The sequence below is a fragment of the Amphiura filiformis genome, chromosome 7 (genome assembly GCF_039555335.1).
Source record: "Amphiura filiformis chromosome 7, Afil_fr2py, whole genome shotgun sequence".
NCBI classification, from domain to species: domain Eukaryota; kingdom Metazoa; phylum Echinodermata; class Ophiuroidea; order Amphilepidida; family Amphiuridae; genus Amphiura; species Amphiura filiformis.
The window spans coordinates 21406654-21422754 of record NC_092634.1 but is presented as its reverse complement, the minus strand read 5'-3'; the positions used below and the strand labels follow the sequence as shown (position 1 = coordinate 21422754).

Here is a 16101-nt window from a genome sequence, read left to right as displayed (position 1 = left end):
AAAAAACCTCCCAGGCATTATTGACACCTAACAGGTAATGAGTATAGGTGTGCAACGGAATCCATGTAATAAGGTAAATATGTGAAGAAAACAATGCAGAGTACCCATGTCAATCACATTTTACACTTTTTCCATATGATTAGATAGCATAGGGCTGCTCAAGAGTTGTATTTACACTTTTCAGCCTCTTTCAGTGTTTGCAAACTTTTTTCATCAATGGTGTCACCATTTATCCCAGTGGCGGCATTGGGATTTATTTCCGAGGGGGTGGGAATGTGAAATATTTTTGCCCAAAATAGTAGGATTTCAGGGTTTTTTTTGGTTCTGACTGGGGAAGAACCAAGTTTGGTGGTAATGCCTCCCCCTTGGCACCACCACTAATCTCTCCCATCATCAGCACTGGGGTCCAAAATTATGAGAATGATCTTTTGAAAAGCCAATCAATCTTAAATGCGACTACACACTGCATTCATACAAATTACTCAAAAGCTGCAAAATAATTTAGTAATGGTAGGAACAAAAAAACATGGTACATTTTCTTCCACCAACTGATGAAATTGATAATACAGGCTGTATCAAAATTCGTACCCATCAGTTTCCAATAAGTATGGACAAGACTGTCACATCAAAATACAACAAAAGTTTCATCAAATCAATGTTTAAATAATAAAGGTACAATTTGGTCAAATTACAAATTCTGGTAATTTCTAAAGAATTCATTGCACACTTTGGGATAGATATAGCAGGCTTTACAATCATCAACAAACCCTATGGGTACAAATGACTTAAATTTGATACAGCCTGTACACCTAGCTTATTGTGTCCATTTATGTTTGTAATCCTTGAATGCACTTATTTTACTCAAGTTCTTATTGCTTTATCATGTATTGCCTTATATTTCATTGCTTTTTGATCCACTTACACACAGACATTTGACAGACATAGTCATACTGGCTTACTTTAGGCCAGTGTATATTCCATGCTTTTTCCAGGCATGTTTACGTTGCAATGCGTTTCAGGTTTTGGTTGTTCGTTGCAACCTTCTGTTCTTTCCACACAATTGGTTAGCTTTCATATTACACTCCTATATATATCAAAGCAGCCAATCACAAAAGCGGTTAAAAAAGTATGCAGAGTGCACGGAATAGCACTGTGTACTACGCGCAGTGCTTTCGCACATGTTCATAATCACATAGGATTTCAAGCAGGTTGATGCAGATTTGGTTCAATTTTCCAACATTTTAGTGATAATTTTGTTATAAAAACTGAAAAAAATCATTTTTTTTCTTGTGTATGAAATAGGTTATTAAATGCGTATCACTTGTTGCTCGAGAAATTGCACAAAATAATGCATGCATACTGAGATGTTGATTAGGATTAGATGCATCAACATCTTACTACATGTGCATTATTTTGTACAATTTCACTTCCTACAAGTGATACACATTTATTACCCTATAATTGTTGACAACTTTGTTTGATTTATTGACGTCATCTGTAGCAGACGACGCTACAGACATTTCTAGCAGCAGAAAATTATCTGCTGCATCTACTACAACAGAAAAACTCCTGCAAGATGTCAACCAGACACAAGAGACACAAGCATTTACATCCCCACCCACCCCCCACATACATATACTAGTAATTGCTATCAACATAACATTAACTGTCTACATTGCTTTAACTATCAACATAACATGAACTTTTTACATAACTTTGGCATATAACAAAAGATGAAGAAAAGAAATTTGGAATACTGTCGTAACATTTTCACATGTAAATAATATGTGACACAATCAGGTCCGTGGGGGGGGGGGGGGGCAAAGGCAGCAAATTTTAAATTGAAATCAAGGACAAAAATCTGCAGTAAACAAAACAATCAATTACATAAGAAAATACACATCATCAAACTTCAGAATCAAGTATGCTACACCTTTGGTGTTTTCAGTTTATGATAGCCTAAAGTTTGTATAAGGTAATAATTATTGTAACTCACTTTTCAAACATCCCTCCTTTGCTGCCCCCATCCCCACTCAAATGGAGCAGATTGTGTCACATATGAAATGATAAATATATTCTTAATTTCAATTTATAATTCAAATTGTTCTTTTAGGAAAACATTTCAGGATTTCATATTTGGTATATATATTTCATAATTTGCCACTGATCAATATTAAATAAATACAAACTAATTTATAGAACTAAATACCATTTTAAAATATTTGATATAAATTATAATATACCTCATATATAGATTTTATATACACAGTGCATAATTAAATTTATGATAAATTATATGGTATACCTGTACATGTAGGTATAAATAATTAAATAACAATATAAATGTTGCATTAATTTCAATAATTACACATATAGGAATTTTGAATTCTTTGCATGGTCCATAATCCTTAAAGGCCCATTCAGTGATTTGCTCATCCGGACGATCGTAAAAATCATCAAAATTCAGATTTTGGTACCTTTGTAATTGGCATAGATGTGCTAACATAGCCTGCTAGTGGTTCGGTCGAAAGCCGTGTATTTTAAACAAAATAAAGCATTTACATGAATCTGGACTTTTGATACTGACAGTACAAAAGTCCGACTCGAGATCGAAAAGAAGCTCACTCTCCACCATACCAACACGCGCTATGTATTGTTTCTACTACTTATTACATAAATAACTACTATTTTAAACAAAATACACAATTTTAACTGTTTTTCATATTTAAATTGACCGTTAGTTTGCCTCGGTGACGTTTAATTGCTTATTTTGTTTTCTACTACAAAAATTAAGCGTCTGTTACTCTGTTTTAAATCAATTTAGACTCTACTTCCCCGTGTTAGAAACACTGGACTAGGAAGTTTTTCCAGTCGATTGGTGGCGACTGTACTGAAAATCTCGATTTTTCTCGAGTCGATCTGAGTTGAAGTAGAAAACCTTTCTAAAACTTCTGTTTTTGACTAATTTGTCGATGTATTCAGGGGAAAAGTGGTTTAATGAAATTCTGTAGAATTATTCTTTATTTCTAAGCAACTCTGACAAATTTCCATTTTTTTAATGTTCCTGTGAAATCACTGAAAGGGCCTTTAAAGAACAAACAAAAATAACAGCATGTACAAAAAAAGATTATCAAAAAATAATTGCCACGTACAAAAACAAAACAAGATACAAAACATAAAAAGAAAACAAATCAGACCCAGTATTCTGTCGGTCCGTGCCACGTCACTTCCGGTTGATGATGCGACTCACGGTCGAGTGAAAACAAGTCCCTGATTCGATTTTTGTTGATGATTTCTGTCATTGGTGTTATGTAAATTTCGATCGCAAATAGTCAGTGGAATCAAACAACCGTTTCTAAGTCTAAGTGGAAGAAACTTACTTGATTTACCGTTTATATACTGACAAACTTAAAATTAAATTCCATGGTCGAGTGTCGTTTTTTCGAAATTGAATGTCACTCCAACAACATCGTTATTTAGCCTCCTTCACAGCCGGTTTCTGTTGTTCATAATAAACCGTGAGCCACATGCAGTTTGGGCCCGAGACTAGAGATAGCCCGGATGTTGGACCGACAGAATAGGGTTATGGGATCAAACCAGAAGTTTGATGACGTCTTATACAATGTAAGCAAAAATGCTTTCGTTAGGATGCTGACACCCACACTCCTCCCTGAAACATAAGACATAATTCCAAAAGATCAACTATTTAAAAAAATGTAATCAGACTTTTTGACCCCGCTAAGGAAAGAACTTTTGGTTTGTTCCCTAACCAAACAAACAAGTTGTGTTTGTGTTCAATTTTGCTTGAAGGAATGTAGAAAATATTACTTTTAATTTATAATACAATTTAAATGCATCAAATGCCTACATATAATTTTCTTCCTATAGTGTGTTTACAGATGAGATGCAATCAATAACCTTTTTGTGCGTTTCTTGACATATTAAAGTGTTACATGCATTTTGTTACGCCCATGCTTTCAGATATCATAATTATTGAGCTATTCCATTCAATCTTTGACTTTTAATTGTGATAACTATGTAATTCAGCCTTTTGCTGCTACTTATGTGACATGAATAAATATACCTGAAATGTACCTGAAATAATGTTTCTAACCTGTTCAGGGTATTAGCTAGCCACCAGTCCCACCACCAGTCAACCCACCATTTTGGACAGGCAGTTTGCTCCTGAGACAGGCAAATTATTGGCTGACATATGCTTAATTCTAAAAATTATGCTTGAATAAGTTCTGTGAACTCAAAAAAGTTTTGATTTTGAACTTTGAACCTAGAATCTGGGGAACTTATTCTATACCTATTCAATTTTAGTTGCACTTTACTCCCAGAATCTGGGGAACTTATTCTATACCTATTCAATTTTAGTTGCACTTTATTCCCAGAATCTGGGGAACTTATTTCGTACCTATTCAATTTTAGTTGCACTTTACTCCCAGAATCTGGGGAACTTATTCTATACCTATTCAATTTTAGTTGCACTTTACTCCCAGAATCTGGGGAACTTATTTCGTACCTATTCAATTTTAGTTGCACTTTACTCCCAGAATCTGGGGAACTTATTCTATACCTATTCAATTTTAGTTGCACTTTATTCCCAGAATCTGGGGAACTTATTTCGCCTATTCAATTTTAGTTGCACTTTACTCCCAGAATCTGGGAACTTATTCTATACCTATTCAATTTTAGTTGCACTTTATTCCCAGAATCTGGGGAACTTATTTCGTACCTATCAATTTTAGTTGCACTTTACTCCCAGAATCTGGGGAACTTATTCTGTACCTATTCAATTTTAGTTGCACTTTATTCCCAGAATCTGGGGAACTTATTCTGTACCTATTTAATTTTAGTTGCACTTTATTCCCAGAATCTGGGGAACTTATTTCGTACCTATCAATTTTTAGTTGCACTTTACTCCCAGAATCTGGGGAACTTATTTCGTACCTATCAATTTTTAGTTGCACTTTACTCCCAGAATCTGGGGAACTTATTTTGTACCTATTCAATTTTAGTTGCACTTTACTCCCAGAATCTGGGGAACTTATTCTGTACCTATTCAATTTTAGTTGCACTTTATTCCCAGAATCTGGGGAACTTATTCTATACCTATTCAATTTTAGTTGCACTTTACTCCCAGAATCTGGGGAACTTATTTCGTACCTATTCAATTTTAGTTGCACTTTATTCCCAGAATCTGGGGAACTTATTCTGTACCTATTCAATTTTAGTTGCACTTTATTCCCAGAATCTGGGGAACTTATTTCACTACCTATCAATTTTTAGTTGCACTTTACTCCCAGAATCTGGGGAACTTATTCTGTACCTATTCAATTTTAGTTGCACTTTATTCCCAGAATCTGGGGAACTTATTCTGTACCTATTCAATTTTAGTTGCACTTTATTCCCAGAATCTGGGGAACTTATTTCGTACCTATTCAATTTTAGTTGCACTTTACTCCCAGAATCTGGGGAACTTATTCTGTACCTATTCAATTTTAGTTGCACTTTATTCCCAGAATCTGGGGAACTTATTCTGTACCTATTCAATTTTAGTTGCACTTTATTCCCAGAATCTGGGGAACTTATTTCGTACCTATCAATTTTTAGTTGCACTTTACTCCCAGAATCTGGGGAACTTATTTCGTACCTATTCAATTTTAGTTGCACTTTACTCCCAGAATCTGGGGAACTTATTTCGTACCTATCAATTTTAGTTGCACTTTATTCCCAGAATCTGGGGAACTTATTTCGTACCTATTCAATTTTAGTTGCACTTTATTCCCAGAATCTGGGGAACTTATTTCGTACCTATCAATTTTTAGTTGCACTTTACTCCCAGAATCTGGGGAACTTATTTCGTACCTATTCAATTTTAGTTGCACTTTACTCCCAGAATCTGGGGAACTTATTCTGTACCTATTCAATTTTAGTTGCACTTTATTCCCAGAATCTGGGGAACTTATTCTATACCTATTCAATTTTAGTTGCACTTTACTCCCAGAATCTGGGGAACTTATTCTGTACCTATTCAATTTTAGTTGCACTTTACTCCCAGAATCTGGGGAACTTATTCTATACCTATTCAATTTTAGTTGCACTTTATTCCCAGAATCTGGGGAACTTATTTCGTACCTATTCAATTTTAGTTGCACTTTATTCCCAGAATCTGGGGAACTTATTCTGTACCTATTCAATTTTAGTTGCACTTTACTCCCAGAATCTGGGGAACTTATTCTGTACCTATTTAATTTTAGTTGCACTTTATTCCCAGAATCTGGGGAACTTATTTCGTACCTATCAATTTTTAGTTGCACTTTACTCCCAGAATCTGGGGAACTTATTTCGTACCTATTCAATTTTTAGTTGCACTTTACTCCCAGAATCTGGGGAACTTATTTCGTACCTATTCAATTTTAGTTGCACTTTACTCCCAGAATCTGGGGAACTTATTTCGTACCTATCAATTTTTAGTTGCACTTTACTCCCAGAATCTGGGGAACTTATTTCGTACCTATTCAATTTTAGTTGCACTTTACTCCCAGAATCTGGGGAACTTATTCTGTACCTATTCAATTTTAGTTGCACTTTATTCCCAGAATCTGGGGAACTTATTTCGTACCTATTCAATTTTAGTTGCACTTTATTCCCAGAATCTGGGGAACTTATTTCGTACCTATTCAATTTTAGTTGCACTTTACTCCCAGAATCTGGGGAACTTATTCTGTACCTATTCAATTTTAGTTGCACTTTATTCCCAGAATCTGGGGAACTTATTTCGTACCTATCAATTTTTAGTTGCACTTTACTCCCAGAATCTGGGGAACTTATTCAGTACCTATTCAATTTTAGTTGCACTTTATTCCCAGAATCTGGGGAACTTATTCTGTACCTATTCAATTTTAGTTGCACTTTATTCCCAGAATCTGGGGAACTTATTTCGTACCTATTCAATTTTAGTTGCACTTTATTCCCAGAATCTGGAGAACTTATTTCGTACCTATCAATTTTTAGTTGCACTTTATTCCCAGAATCTGGGGAACTTATTTCGTACCTATTCAATTTTAGTTGCACTTTACTCCCAGAATCTGGGGAACTTATTCTGTACCTATTCAATTTTAGTTGCACTTTATTCCCAGAATCTGGGGAACTTATTTCGTACCTATTCAATTTTAGTTGCACTTTATTCCCAGAATCTGGAGAACTTATTTCGTACCTATCAATTTTTAGTTGCACTTTACTCCCAGAATCTGGGGAACTTATTTCGTACCTATTCAATTTTAGTTGCACTTTACTCCCAGAATCTGGGGAACTTATTCTATACCTATTCAATTTTAGTTGCACTTTATTCCCAGAATCTGGGGAACTTATTTCGTACCTATCAATTTTTAGTTGCACTTTACTCCCAGAATCTGGGGAACTTATTTCGTACCTATTCAATTTTAGTTGCACTTTATTCCCAGAATCTGGGGAACTTATTTCGTACCTATTCAATTTTAGTTGCACTTTACTCCCAGAATCTGGAGAACTTATTCTGTACCTGTTAATTTTCAGTTGCACTTTACTCCCAGAATCTGGGGAACTTATTCTGTACCTGTTAATTTTCAGTTGCACTTTACTCCCAGAATCTGGGGAACTTATTCTGTACCTATTAATTTTAGTTGCACTTTACTCCCAGAATCTGGGGAACTTATTCTGTACCTGTTAATTTTTAGTTGCACTTTACTCCCAGAATCTGGGGAACTTATTCTGTACCTGTACATTTTTAGTTACACTTTACTCCCAGAATCTGGGGAACTTATTCTATACCTCTTAATTTTTAGTTGCACTTTACTCCCAGAATCTGGGGAACTTATTCCGCACCTATTAATTTTCAGTTGCACTTTACTCTCAGAATCTGGGGAACTTATTCTGTACCTATCAATTTTTAGTTGCACTTTACCCCCAGAATCTGGATAACTTATTCTATACCTCTTAATTTTTAGTTGCACTTTACTCCCAGAATCTAGGAAACTTATTCTGTACCTATTAAGTTTCAGCTGCAGGGCCTAGATTTCGATGAGAATCAGAGAATTGATTCTCATAAGATTCGGTTGCAGTATGGTAAGTGCAGTGACTATGATTGATCTTGATTCTCACAAACCAAGATGAAATCTAGGCTCTGAGTTGCACTTTACTCCCAGAATCTGGGGAACTTATTCTGTACCTGTTAATTTTCAGTTGCACTTTACTCCCAGAATCTGGAGAACTTATTCTGTACCTGTTAATTTTCAGTTGCACTTTACTCCCAGAATCTGGGGAACTTATTCTGTACCTGTTAATTTTCAGTTGCACTTTACTCCCAGAATCTGGGGAACTTATTCTGTACCTATTAATTTTAGTTGCACTTTACTCCCAGAATCTGGGGAACTTATTCTGTACCTGTTAATTTTTAGTTGCACTTTACTCCCAGAATCTGGGGAACTTATTCTGTACCTGTACATTTTTAGTTACACTTTACTCCCAGAATCTGGGGAACTTATTCTATACCTCTTAATTTTTAGTTGCACTTTACTCCCAGAATCTGGGGAACTTATTCCGCACCTATTAATTTTCAGTTGCACTTTACTCTCAGAATCTGGGGAACTTATTCTGTACCTATTAATTTTTAGTTGCACTTTACCCCCAGAATCTGGATAACTTATTCTATACCTCTTAATTTTTAGTTGCACTTTACTCCCAGAATCTAGGAAACTTATTCTGTACCTATTAAGTTTCAGCTGCAGGGCCTAGATTTCGATGAGAATCAGAGAATTGATTCTCATAAGATTCGATTGCAGTATGGTAAGTGCAGTGACTATGATTGATCTTGATTCTCACAAACCAAGATGAAATCTAGGCTCTGAGTTGCACTTTACTCCCAGAATCTGGGGAACTTATTCTGTACCTATTAATGTTTAGTTGCACTTTACTCCCAGAATCTGGGGAACTTTTTCTGTACCTATTAATTTTTAGTCGCACTTTATTCCCAGAATCTGGGGAACTTATTCTGTACCTCTTAATTTTTAGTCACACTTTACTCCCAGAATCTGGGGAACTTATTCTGTACCTATTAATTTTTAGTTGCACTTTACTCCCAGAATCTGGGGAACTTATTCTGTAGGCCCCCCTACCTCTTAATTTTTAGTTGCACTTTACTCCCAGAATCTGGGGAACATAGTCTGCACCTTTGAACCAGCTAGCCTTACAGATTTCACTTTTTCCTCAGTACTCAGGCTTCCACATCATCTTCTGTGGCATTGATCAGCAGTGGTGCTGTTTCATCGTTGCTGTCATCCTGAGATGGTACCAAGTTGGCTTTAGCAGCCTCCTTCTTTGCAATATCAGCAGGAGCTTCCAGTTTGGACCAAGATAGTGCCATCAAAATCTAGAATAGAGAGAGACAGGAATAATGGTATAGAGTAGAAGGTGGTGAAGATATGTTGTAACCACAGAGTTAGAGGAGAACTGGGCCTCCCTATTCCGCCACGTCCAATCGCACTGCCAGCTATGGGGAGAAAATTGGGAGTATTCGGGTCCTTGCCGACAGTGCGCAGAGAGGAATTAAAACAATTCTCACTCTGTGTCTCATCTTAGCATCTTGCAATTGACATATTTCACTATGAAGCGGGTCAAATTATGCTTAGTATGCAATGTCACCAAGTACCCTCAATTTTTGCTCCATGCCTGTATCAAGATGGCGTCCCGGTTCTCCTCTAATTCTGTGGTTGTAACCGACATGAATTATAGACCATCCATGCTAACTCTAATATTTTGATTATATGTAAACAGCCCGACCTATAGAAATACTGTGATTCCGATAATGTTTCAGTTTCAGTTTCAGTTTCAGTTTTATTTACCATATAAATTTATCATATAAATCGAAACAAGCGCAATTAATGGAGGGATGACCAAAAAGAGCACAAGGCTCGTATAAGTTTGGCCACTCTGAAAGAAATTTATGAGAGAGCTAACTTAAATACTACGTGCAGAGACAAGAGACATTATAAAGCGACAAAACTACAATGTGCAAAACGAGACAGGACAACACAGGTGAGACAGACAAGTATGTTGGCAATGGCAGTATAATCATGATAATAAATATTGAATGGTTTACGAGACACAAATCAAGAAAATATTGATTAGAAATCAACATGATCAATATATAAAACCCCAAGCAATCTGATTACAACTCATATTGTGATACAAGATCATCTTTATACAGGTTACTAAAGCATTTAAAACGGTGTTACAGTTACGAATATTGAGATCAATAACATTCCATCTTAATGGACCCTGTCTTTTAATTGTGTTATTTGCAAGATCTGTTCTGAAGTTGTGAGGTCTATACAGATCAGATGACCTGGTTCCATAAGAATGGAAGGTATTACTCTTCTTAAAATAATCAGTGAAAATATTTGGGAGTAAGCCGCTTTTGAACTTATACATAAAGAGGGAAATTTGATATTTGTAAATATCAAAACTGTAAGTGTATTTAATCTCTTAAACAAAGGTTGTGTGTGTGCAAGGTAATGTGAGTTGGTACATAAACGGACAATTTTCTTTTGTTTGAGATAAATAGGTTGTAAATTGCAATTATTCTTGTCGGCCCAAATGATATTACAATATTGAATATGTGGTAAAACCAAACTAGAATAAAGAGAAAATAACTTGAGCCAGAAAGTATGTGTTTAATACGATAAAGGATACCTGAATACTTTGAAACAATATTTGTAATATAAGTGTTATGTTGATGCCATGTTAGAGAATCATCAAGAATTATCCCGAGAAATTTTGTGTGAGAGACCCTTGAGATAGGTTTGTTTTCAATATTTATTGAAATGGTGTCTGGATATGTTAAACGTGTGTTGTGAGTATAATGTGAGATAAGCCCAACCTGCGTAAATCTTTGTAATGTTTAAGCATTATGACACAAATGATTGTTTCACTGAAAAATGTCACAAATAGTTTTGGTCCTGATGAGTCACAATCCAATATGGCATAATTTTCCAATAGCCCTATGCCAAGTATGCATAGGGCTGTAACATTTCCTTTGTCTCATTTCTTTTGGGTACTTTATAAAGGGCAAGCCTACATGCCTCAATACTTATTTGGTTTAGGTTCATCCCATGTTAAGTAAATCACACAATGGCGTAGCTGGGATTTTTTCCGGGGGGGCAAGTCTGTATGGGGCGGGGCCCAAATCCACCAAACAAATATTTTGCTGCTCCTTCCTCAACAGCCCGAAAAGGTTGACCCAATTTTTTTCCGTGGTTTGAAAAAGTGAAGAGCAAAAAAAAATAATAAAAAAGGATTATAGGCGCTAGCGCCCTAAAAGCAACACATTTTGATATATAATACCATTTTTCCCTCCTCTCCTCTCTCCTCCCTTTTTCCTCTCCCCCTTTTCCCTTTTTTTCCTTGCGCTTAGGGGCGGTGGCCCAAATAGCTTAGGGGCAGGGGCCCAAACAGGCCATTTTTGCCAATTGCCCCCACTGCCCCCCCGGCAGCTACACCACTGAAATCACACCTTACACATATGTCTAGTAAATATAGGGGCATCCAGGTATGTTCTGCACTTTCCACAATATTTTGCTCAAGCAAATTTTCAACAAGCAAGACTAGGTCAAGTTGATCATAATATAGCCCAAATATATGTCCCAAAACATTGCAAATTGGTTGTGCAAGTAATAATGACAGTATTTCTTGTTCATGTTGTATGTTAGCCATGGATTGAGTCCAGGGTTGTCTATTCTTCCAGAAAATCTAAATTATTCCCTCACGCTATCGTGCTGTGGCCACATCCTTCCCTAGATTCTTTCTCAACCTGAATCCCACAGAAACAGCAATGGACCCAAACAGGAAAATAGATCCATTAATTTGATGATGGGGTGACAATCAATATCATGCATGTCTTGACTTCACTTTCCATATTTATTTACAACCCTTCTTAATCTTGCTTTCGTTATATCATAATACAATGTGATATTGATGTTCACCCCATCAATGGCAGGAAAGTGCCAATTATAGGAATGGTCTATAACACTTACTAAGATGAAGGTAAAGAGAAAGGTCATGACCCCAAACATGACATATCCCATCAAAACAGTTCCACCTGCCCACAGTGGTCCCAAGATGGTAGCCAGGCCTCCTACAGCTCTTCTGATACCCTGACTAAAACCTATAGGAAACAAAAGCACAACATGTAAACAAAAGATTAAAATGTAGTGTGCACTGGGCAACGAGGTAGAACCCAAGAGTACAGACTCCACCATGTTTGCTCGTCACTCATGGAGGGCAAATAGTGTACCTCCGGACAATTCCGCTATGTACCCGGCAAACTTTGATTATGTGTGAATGCACAAACTTTTGTAACACTCAAGCTTAAATACATAAGCACACAATTCATATTGAAGTTTGCCTGGTGCATGGTAAATAATCTGGAGGTACGTGCCGCAAATATGGGTAGCATTTTCAGCCCTCTGGTATATCAATGGCCCCCTTTTCAAGCCTATTTTGGTATATGAATGGGTCCTTTTTTCAAAATTTTCTCAATATTTTCGGAAAACAGCCCAATTTTTCCTTAATCTAGCCAAAATTTTCAAAATTTTCCCAAAATTAAAAACTAAGACAATTTTGGGTAAATTCGGCCGAAAATTTTGACTTTTGGTATATCAATGGGTCCAAATTTCTTGAAAAATTGGTATATTTATGGGTCTACTTCCAAAATCTCAGCGGCACGTCCCTACCAAAACCAAACTTGAGTACCCCCCCCGGGTATTTTGTTCTTCGTGATACACGGATATGGCAAATGGTCCAGACTCTTGGGAGTCTAATAATCTCTTTGGCCATATGATATGTCATTGGTGTTGTTCAAAGCCAATATACTCACCTTGTTTAACTGTGTTACATCTTTTATTTTACTTGGTTAGTATGCATGCAGTGCAAGCAGTTAAATAGGTGTTTTGCATACATATACGTAAGCATACATGTACATAATGGTGCGCACAACTACATAAGGGCTCATATTGAAATACCCTACCATGTTTTCACACAGAAAGAAGGCAGGATTCCCCTCGCTAAGTGCGCGCCTCAGGAAAGCTCGGTCATAAAACGGATGGATTATATGCATCAGTGATACACCCTGCCCAGGATTTTAACAAAAAGAAGGCTAGCACAGGAAAGCTGCAGGATGGCGCACACCTTCCTGTGAAAGAGAATTTCAATATGAGCCCTAAATGGGAATATTCCCTTCTGCACATCCAAGATGGCCGGCATGGCATGAGCATCTTTGATGTTCAGTAAGGCAAATTTAAAACTGTTTCTGAGTAATGTGGAATAAGCATTTGAAATGTTTATGAAGTAAATGTAGTATTATGTTTTCCTCACTCGCATATTCTAGATGGCTGCCATGAACTTGTGTCATCGGCGCAATTATGGACTGTGAGTGAAGGATGTGGTCAAGGCAGCATTATAATTGTTCAGAGTTTGATACAAACTTGCAACAATCATGACTGACAGTGTACTTGCACCCCATTGTTTAATACAACCACATACACAAAACACGCTCAACACAGTGCAACCCAGGAGTGCAACCACCTTTGAACAATTATAAAAAGATACTGTGAAATGAATGCAACAAGCAACTAAAACACATCTTCCGATCTTAAAAAGTAGATTGAAAGTACTGATCATATATCCAACTGGTACCTTAGGATTAGGGCTGCTCGTGCTTAAAGGTTATGGTTAGGATTAGATTAGAGTTAGGATTACTTACTATCATGATGCAGGTATAATAAAATATTCCAATGCCCATTAATTAAACATTTCTTCTATGCAAGTCCAATAGAAACATTTACTGTATGGGACATTTCAAGAGCTAAGGTCTGCTCTTTTCATCAGCCAGGTGATGAGAGTGTTACTTTAATCAATACCAACAAGAAGTCAACTGGTAACAACTTAAGCAGATCAGTGCATCATCTGGCTGATGAAAAGAGCAGACCTTAGCTCTTGAAACATCCCATACAGTAAGTGTTTCAATTGGACTTGCATAGAAGAAATGTTTAATTAATGGAATACTCGTCCTGAAGAACTTAATCAAGAAGTCCAATGCCCATTTATAATCCCAACACCTTATGGTAAATAAAAATCCAGAAATTAATAAAAATCCAACTACATGTATAATCCAATCCACAATTTTGCCTCAAACCCTCTATGTGTTCAGTTGTATACTTGCACAGTGCAAATTAATCCGAGATGGAATTAAATGGTTTTGTTCCTTTGCTCAGGGGAATTTTTGGCCAATGTGCACATGGGTAATCAACAAAATGCAAATAAAATTTAAAGCAAAACAAAACAAAAATTCTGGGGGAGGGAGGTGGGAAGATTTGTACAATCATCCTGCTGACTTGCTACCAAAAATGACTTGTGGTATGTCTTTTGTGGTATTGTCACCTTTTTGTAAAAATCATTGTTGTTTGTGCTTTTAATATTGTTATAAATTGTCTCAGGGGCTGAGACATTACGGATTTAACAAGTGGTGTACCAGACAGGGGTAGCATGAGCATAAAAAATCAAGGGGTCCAATTAAATTTTTCTGGACCCTTTGGTACCTGCAAAACCAAAATTTAAGGGGTCCAATGAGAATTTAAGAGTCCATCTGTCCGAAATTCTTAGCTTTGGAACTTGTTAAATATTCCAGTGAAATTATTATTATCATTGGCCTATGGTGATTCGGAAGATTTACTGATCTTTTTATTTTTTTATTTTTAATTGACGATTCTTGTCGCCGCCGTGCATCGTAAATAAGGAGTCCATACAGTTTTTATCGGACCCTTTGGTCACTTTCAACTTGCAATTTAATGAGTCCAAACTGGCCAAAATCAAAAAATAAGGAATCCCTGGACGCGCAGACTCCTTAAATGCGACCCTTGGTACCAGACAAAAATTCCAAGGGGGCAAAATTGCAAACCATCCTACTGAGCTACCAAAAATGACAATATGACAAATGCACAAAAAGTGAGAATAACAATGGCAAAAAACAAGCTAAAAGGAAGATGCGCATCACAAATTTGGGTGAATTTTGTCCCAGTATTTCCAGCCACTGGGCAGACAACTTACACTCCACCCCATTGGTACACTACTGCACTATACCCTTCACCTTTGATTTGTACAAAATATACAATACCTTGAGTTTCCTTGGATGTGATCTTTGAATAAAGTGATATGTTAGCCACAGCAAGGAATGGAAGTCCAGAAATTTGCACAGGTATGCAGGTAGCAATGAATATGAAGTTTGCTTTTCTGTCATCTAAGAAAAGCAATATAAATAATGGAAATATACAAATAATGTGCACTTGGTTAGCTATGTCGTGCAAACAATCCCAGGTTCAGCAAAGTTCAACTAGAATACATTCAAGGGAAGTCACAGAGGTGCAAGATGCAGTAAAAAGTTGAAAATCGACTGTTGTTGGCAATATCATGGCTGAATGTTAGGATAGCATCATACTTAGTTTGATAAATCGTGTGAAGTCAATCAGTTTTTGTAAAGAGTGAAATTTGTTATATTTTGATCAAAAAGTACAGTGTGCATGAACATGGTTGGATTCTACAGCCACCTCAACACACAAGGTGATACTACTAATATCAATATATCATCTTATGTCAAAGCATTGCCATTGATTGATTAACTGATTGATTGATTGATTGATTGATTGTTGATTGATTGATTGATTGAATAAGTTGAACATTGCTCTGAATCTGAGATTGCTCCAGTAGTTAGTACTTGATACCTTGTGTATCCATAGATGTTACTTTTGAATAGAGTGAAATTACGGACACTGCTATAAATGCCAATCCAGATACTTCTACGATTACACCAATGGAAAACCACATCAAGTTGAATGCTCTTGCATCTACAACAAATTCAAATCATTTCTGGCTCAGTGGTTAGTTTGTTATAGTGGACTTTGTAAGATAACTGACTACCCACATGCAACAATTGTGTTGTACCAATTAGCTGCTATTCACCCTCTGCATGGTTCCGCCATATTGGGTAGAGCCTCAAACTGGTAA

General features: G+C 36.5%; 1 protein-coding gene across 1 annotated transcript in view; it reads right to left on the bottom strand.

The window, feature by feature from the left end:
* Positions 1-8924: 8924 nt before the first annotated feature.
* LOC140157709 (uncharacterized) overlaps positions 8925-16101 on the bottom strand; it is a 46770-nt gene continuing 39593 nt past the window's right edge. Inside the window, exons 11-14 of the mRNA XM_072180950.1 lie at positions 15819-15953; positions 12078-12208; positions 9162-9415; positions 8925-9043 (exon numbers count right to left, since the gene is read on the bottom strand). Coding sequence (XP_072037051.1) covers positions 9260-9415; positions 12078-12208; positions 15819-15953 — 422 coding nt within the window. The 3' untranslated portion in view covers positions 8925-9043; positions 9162-9259. The remainder of the gene's footprint in view (positions 9044-9161; positions 9416-12077; positions 12209-15818; positions 15954-16101) is intronic.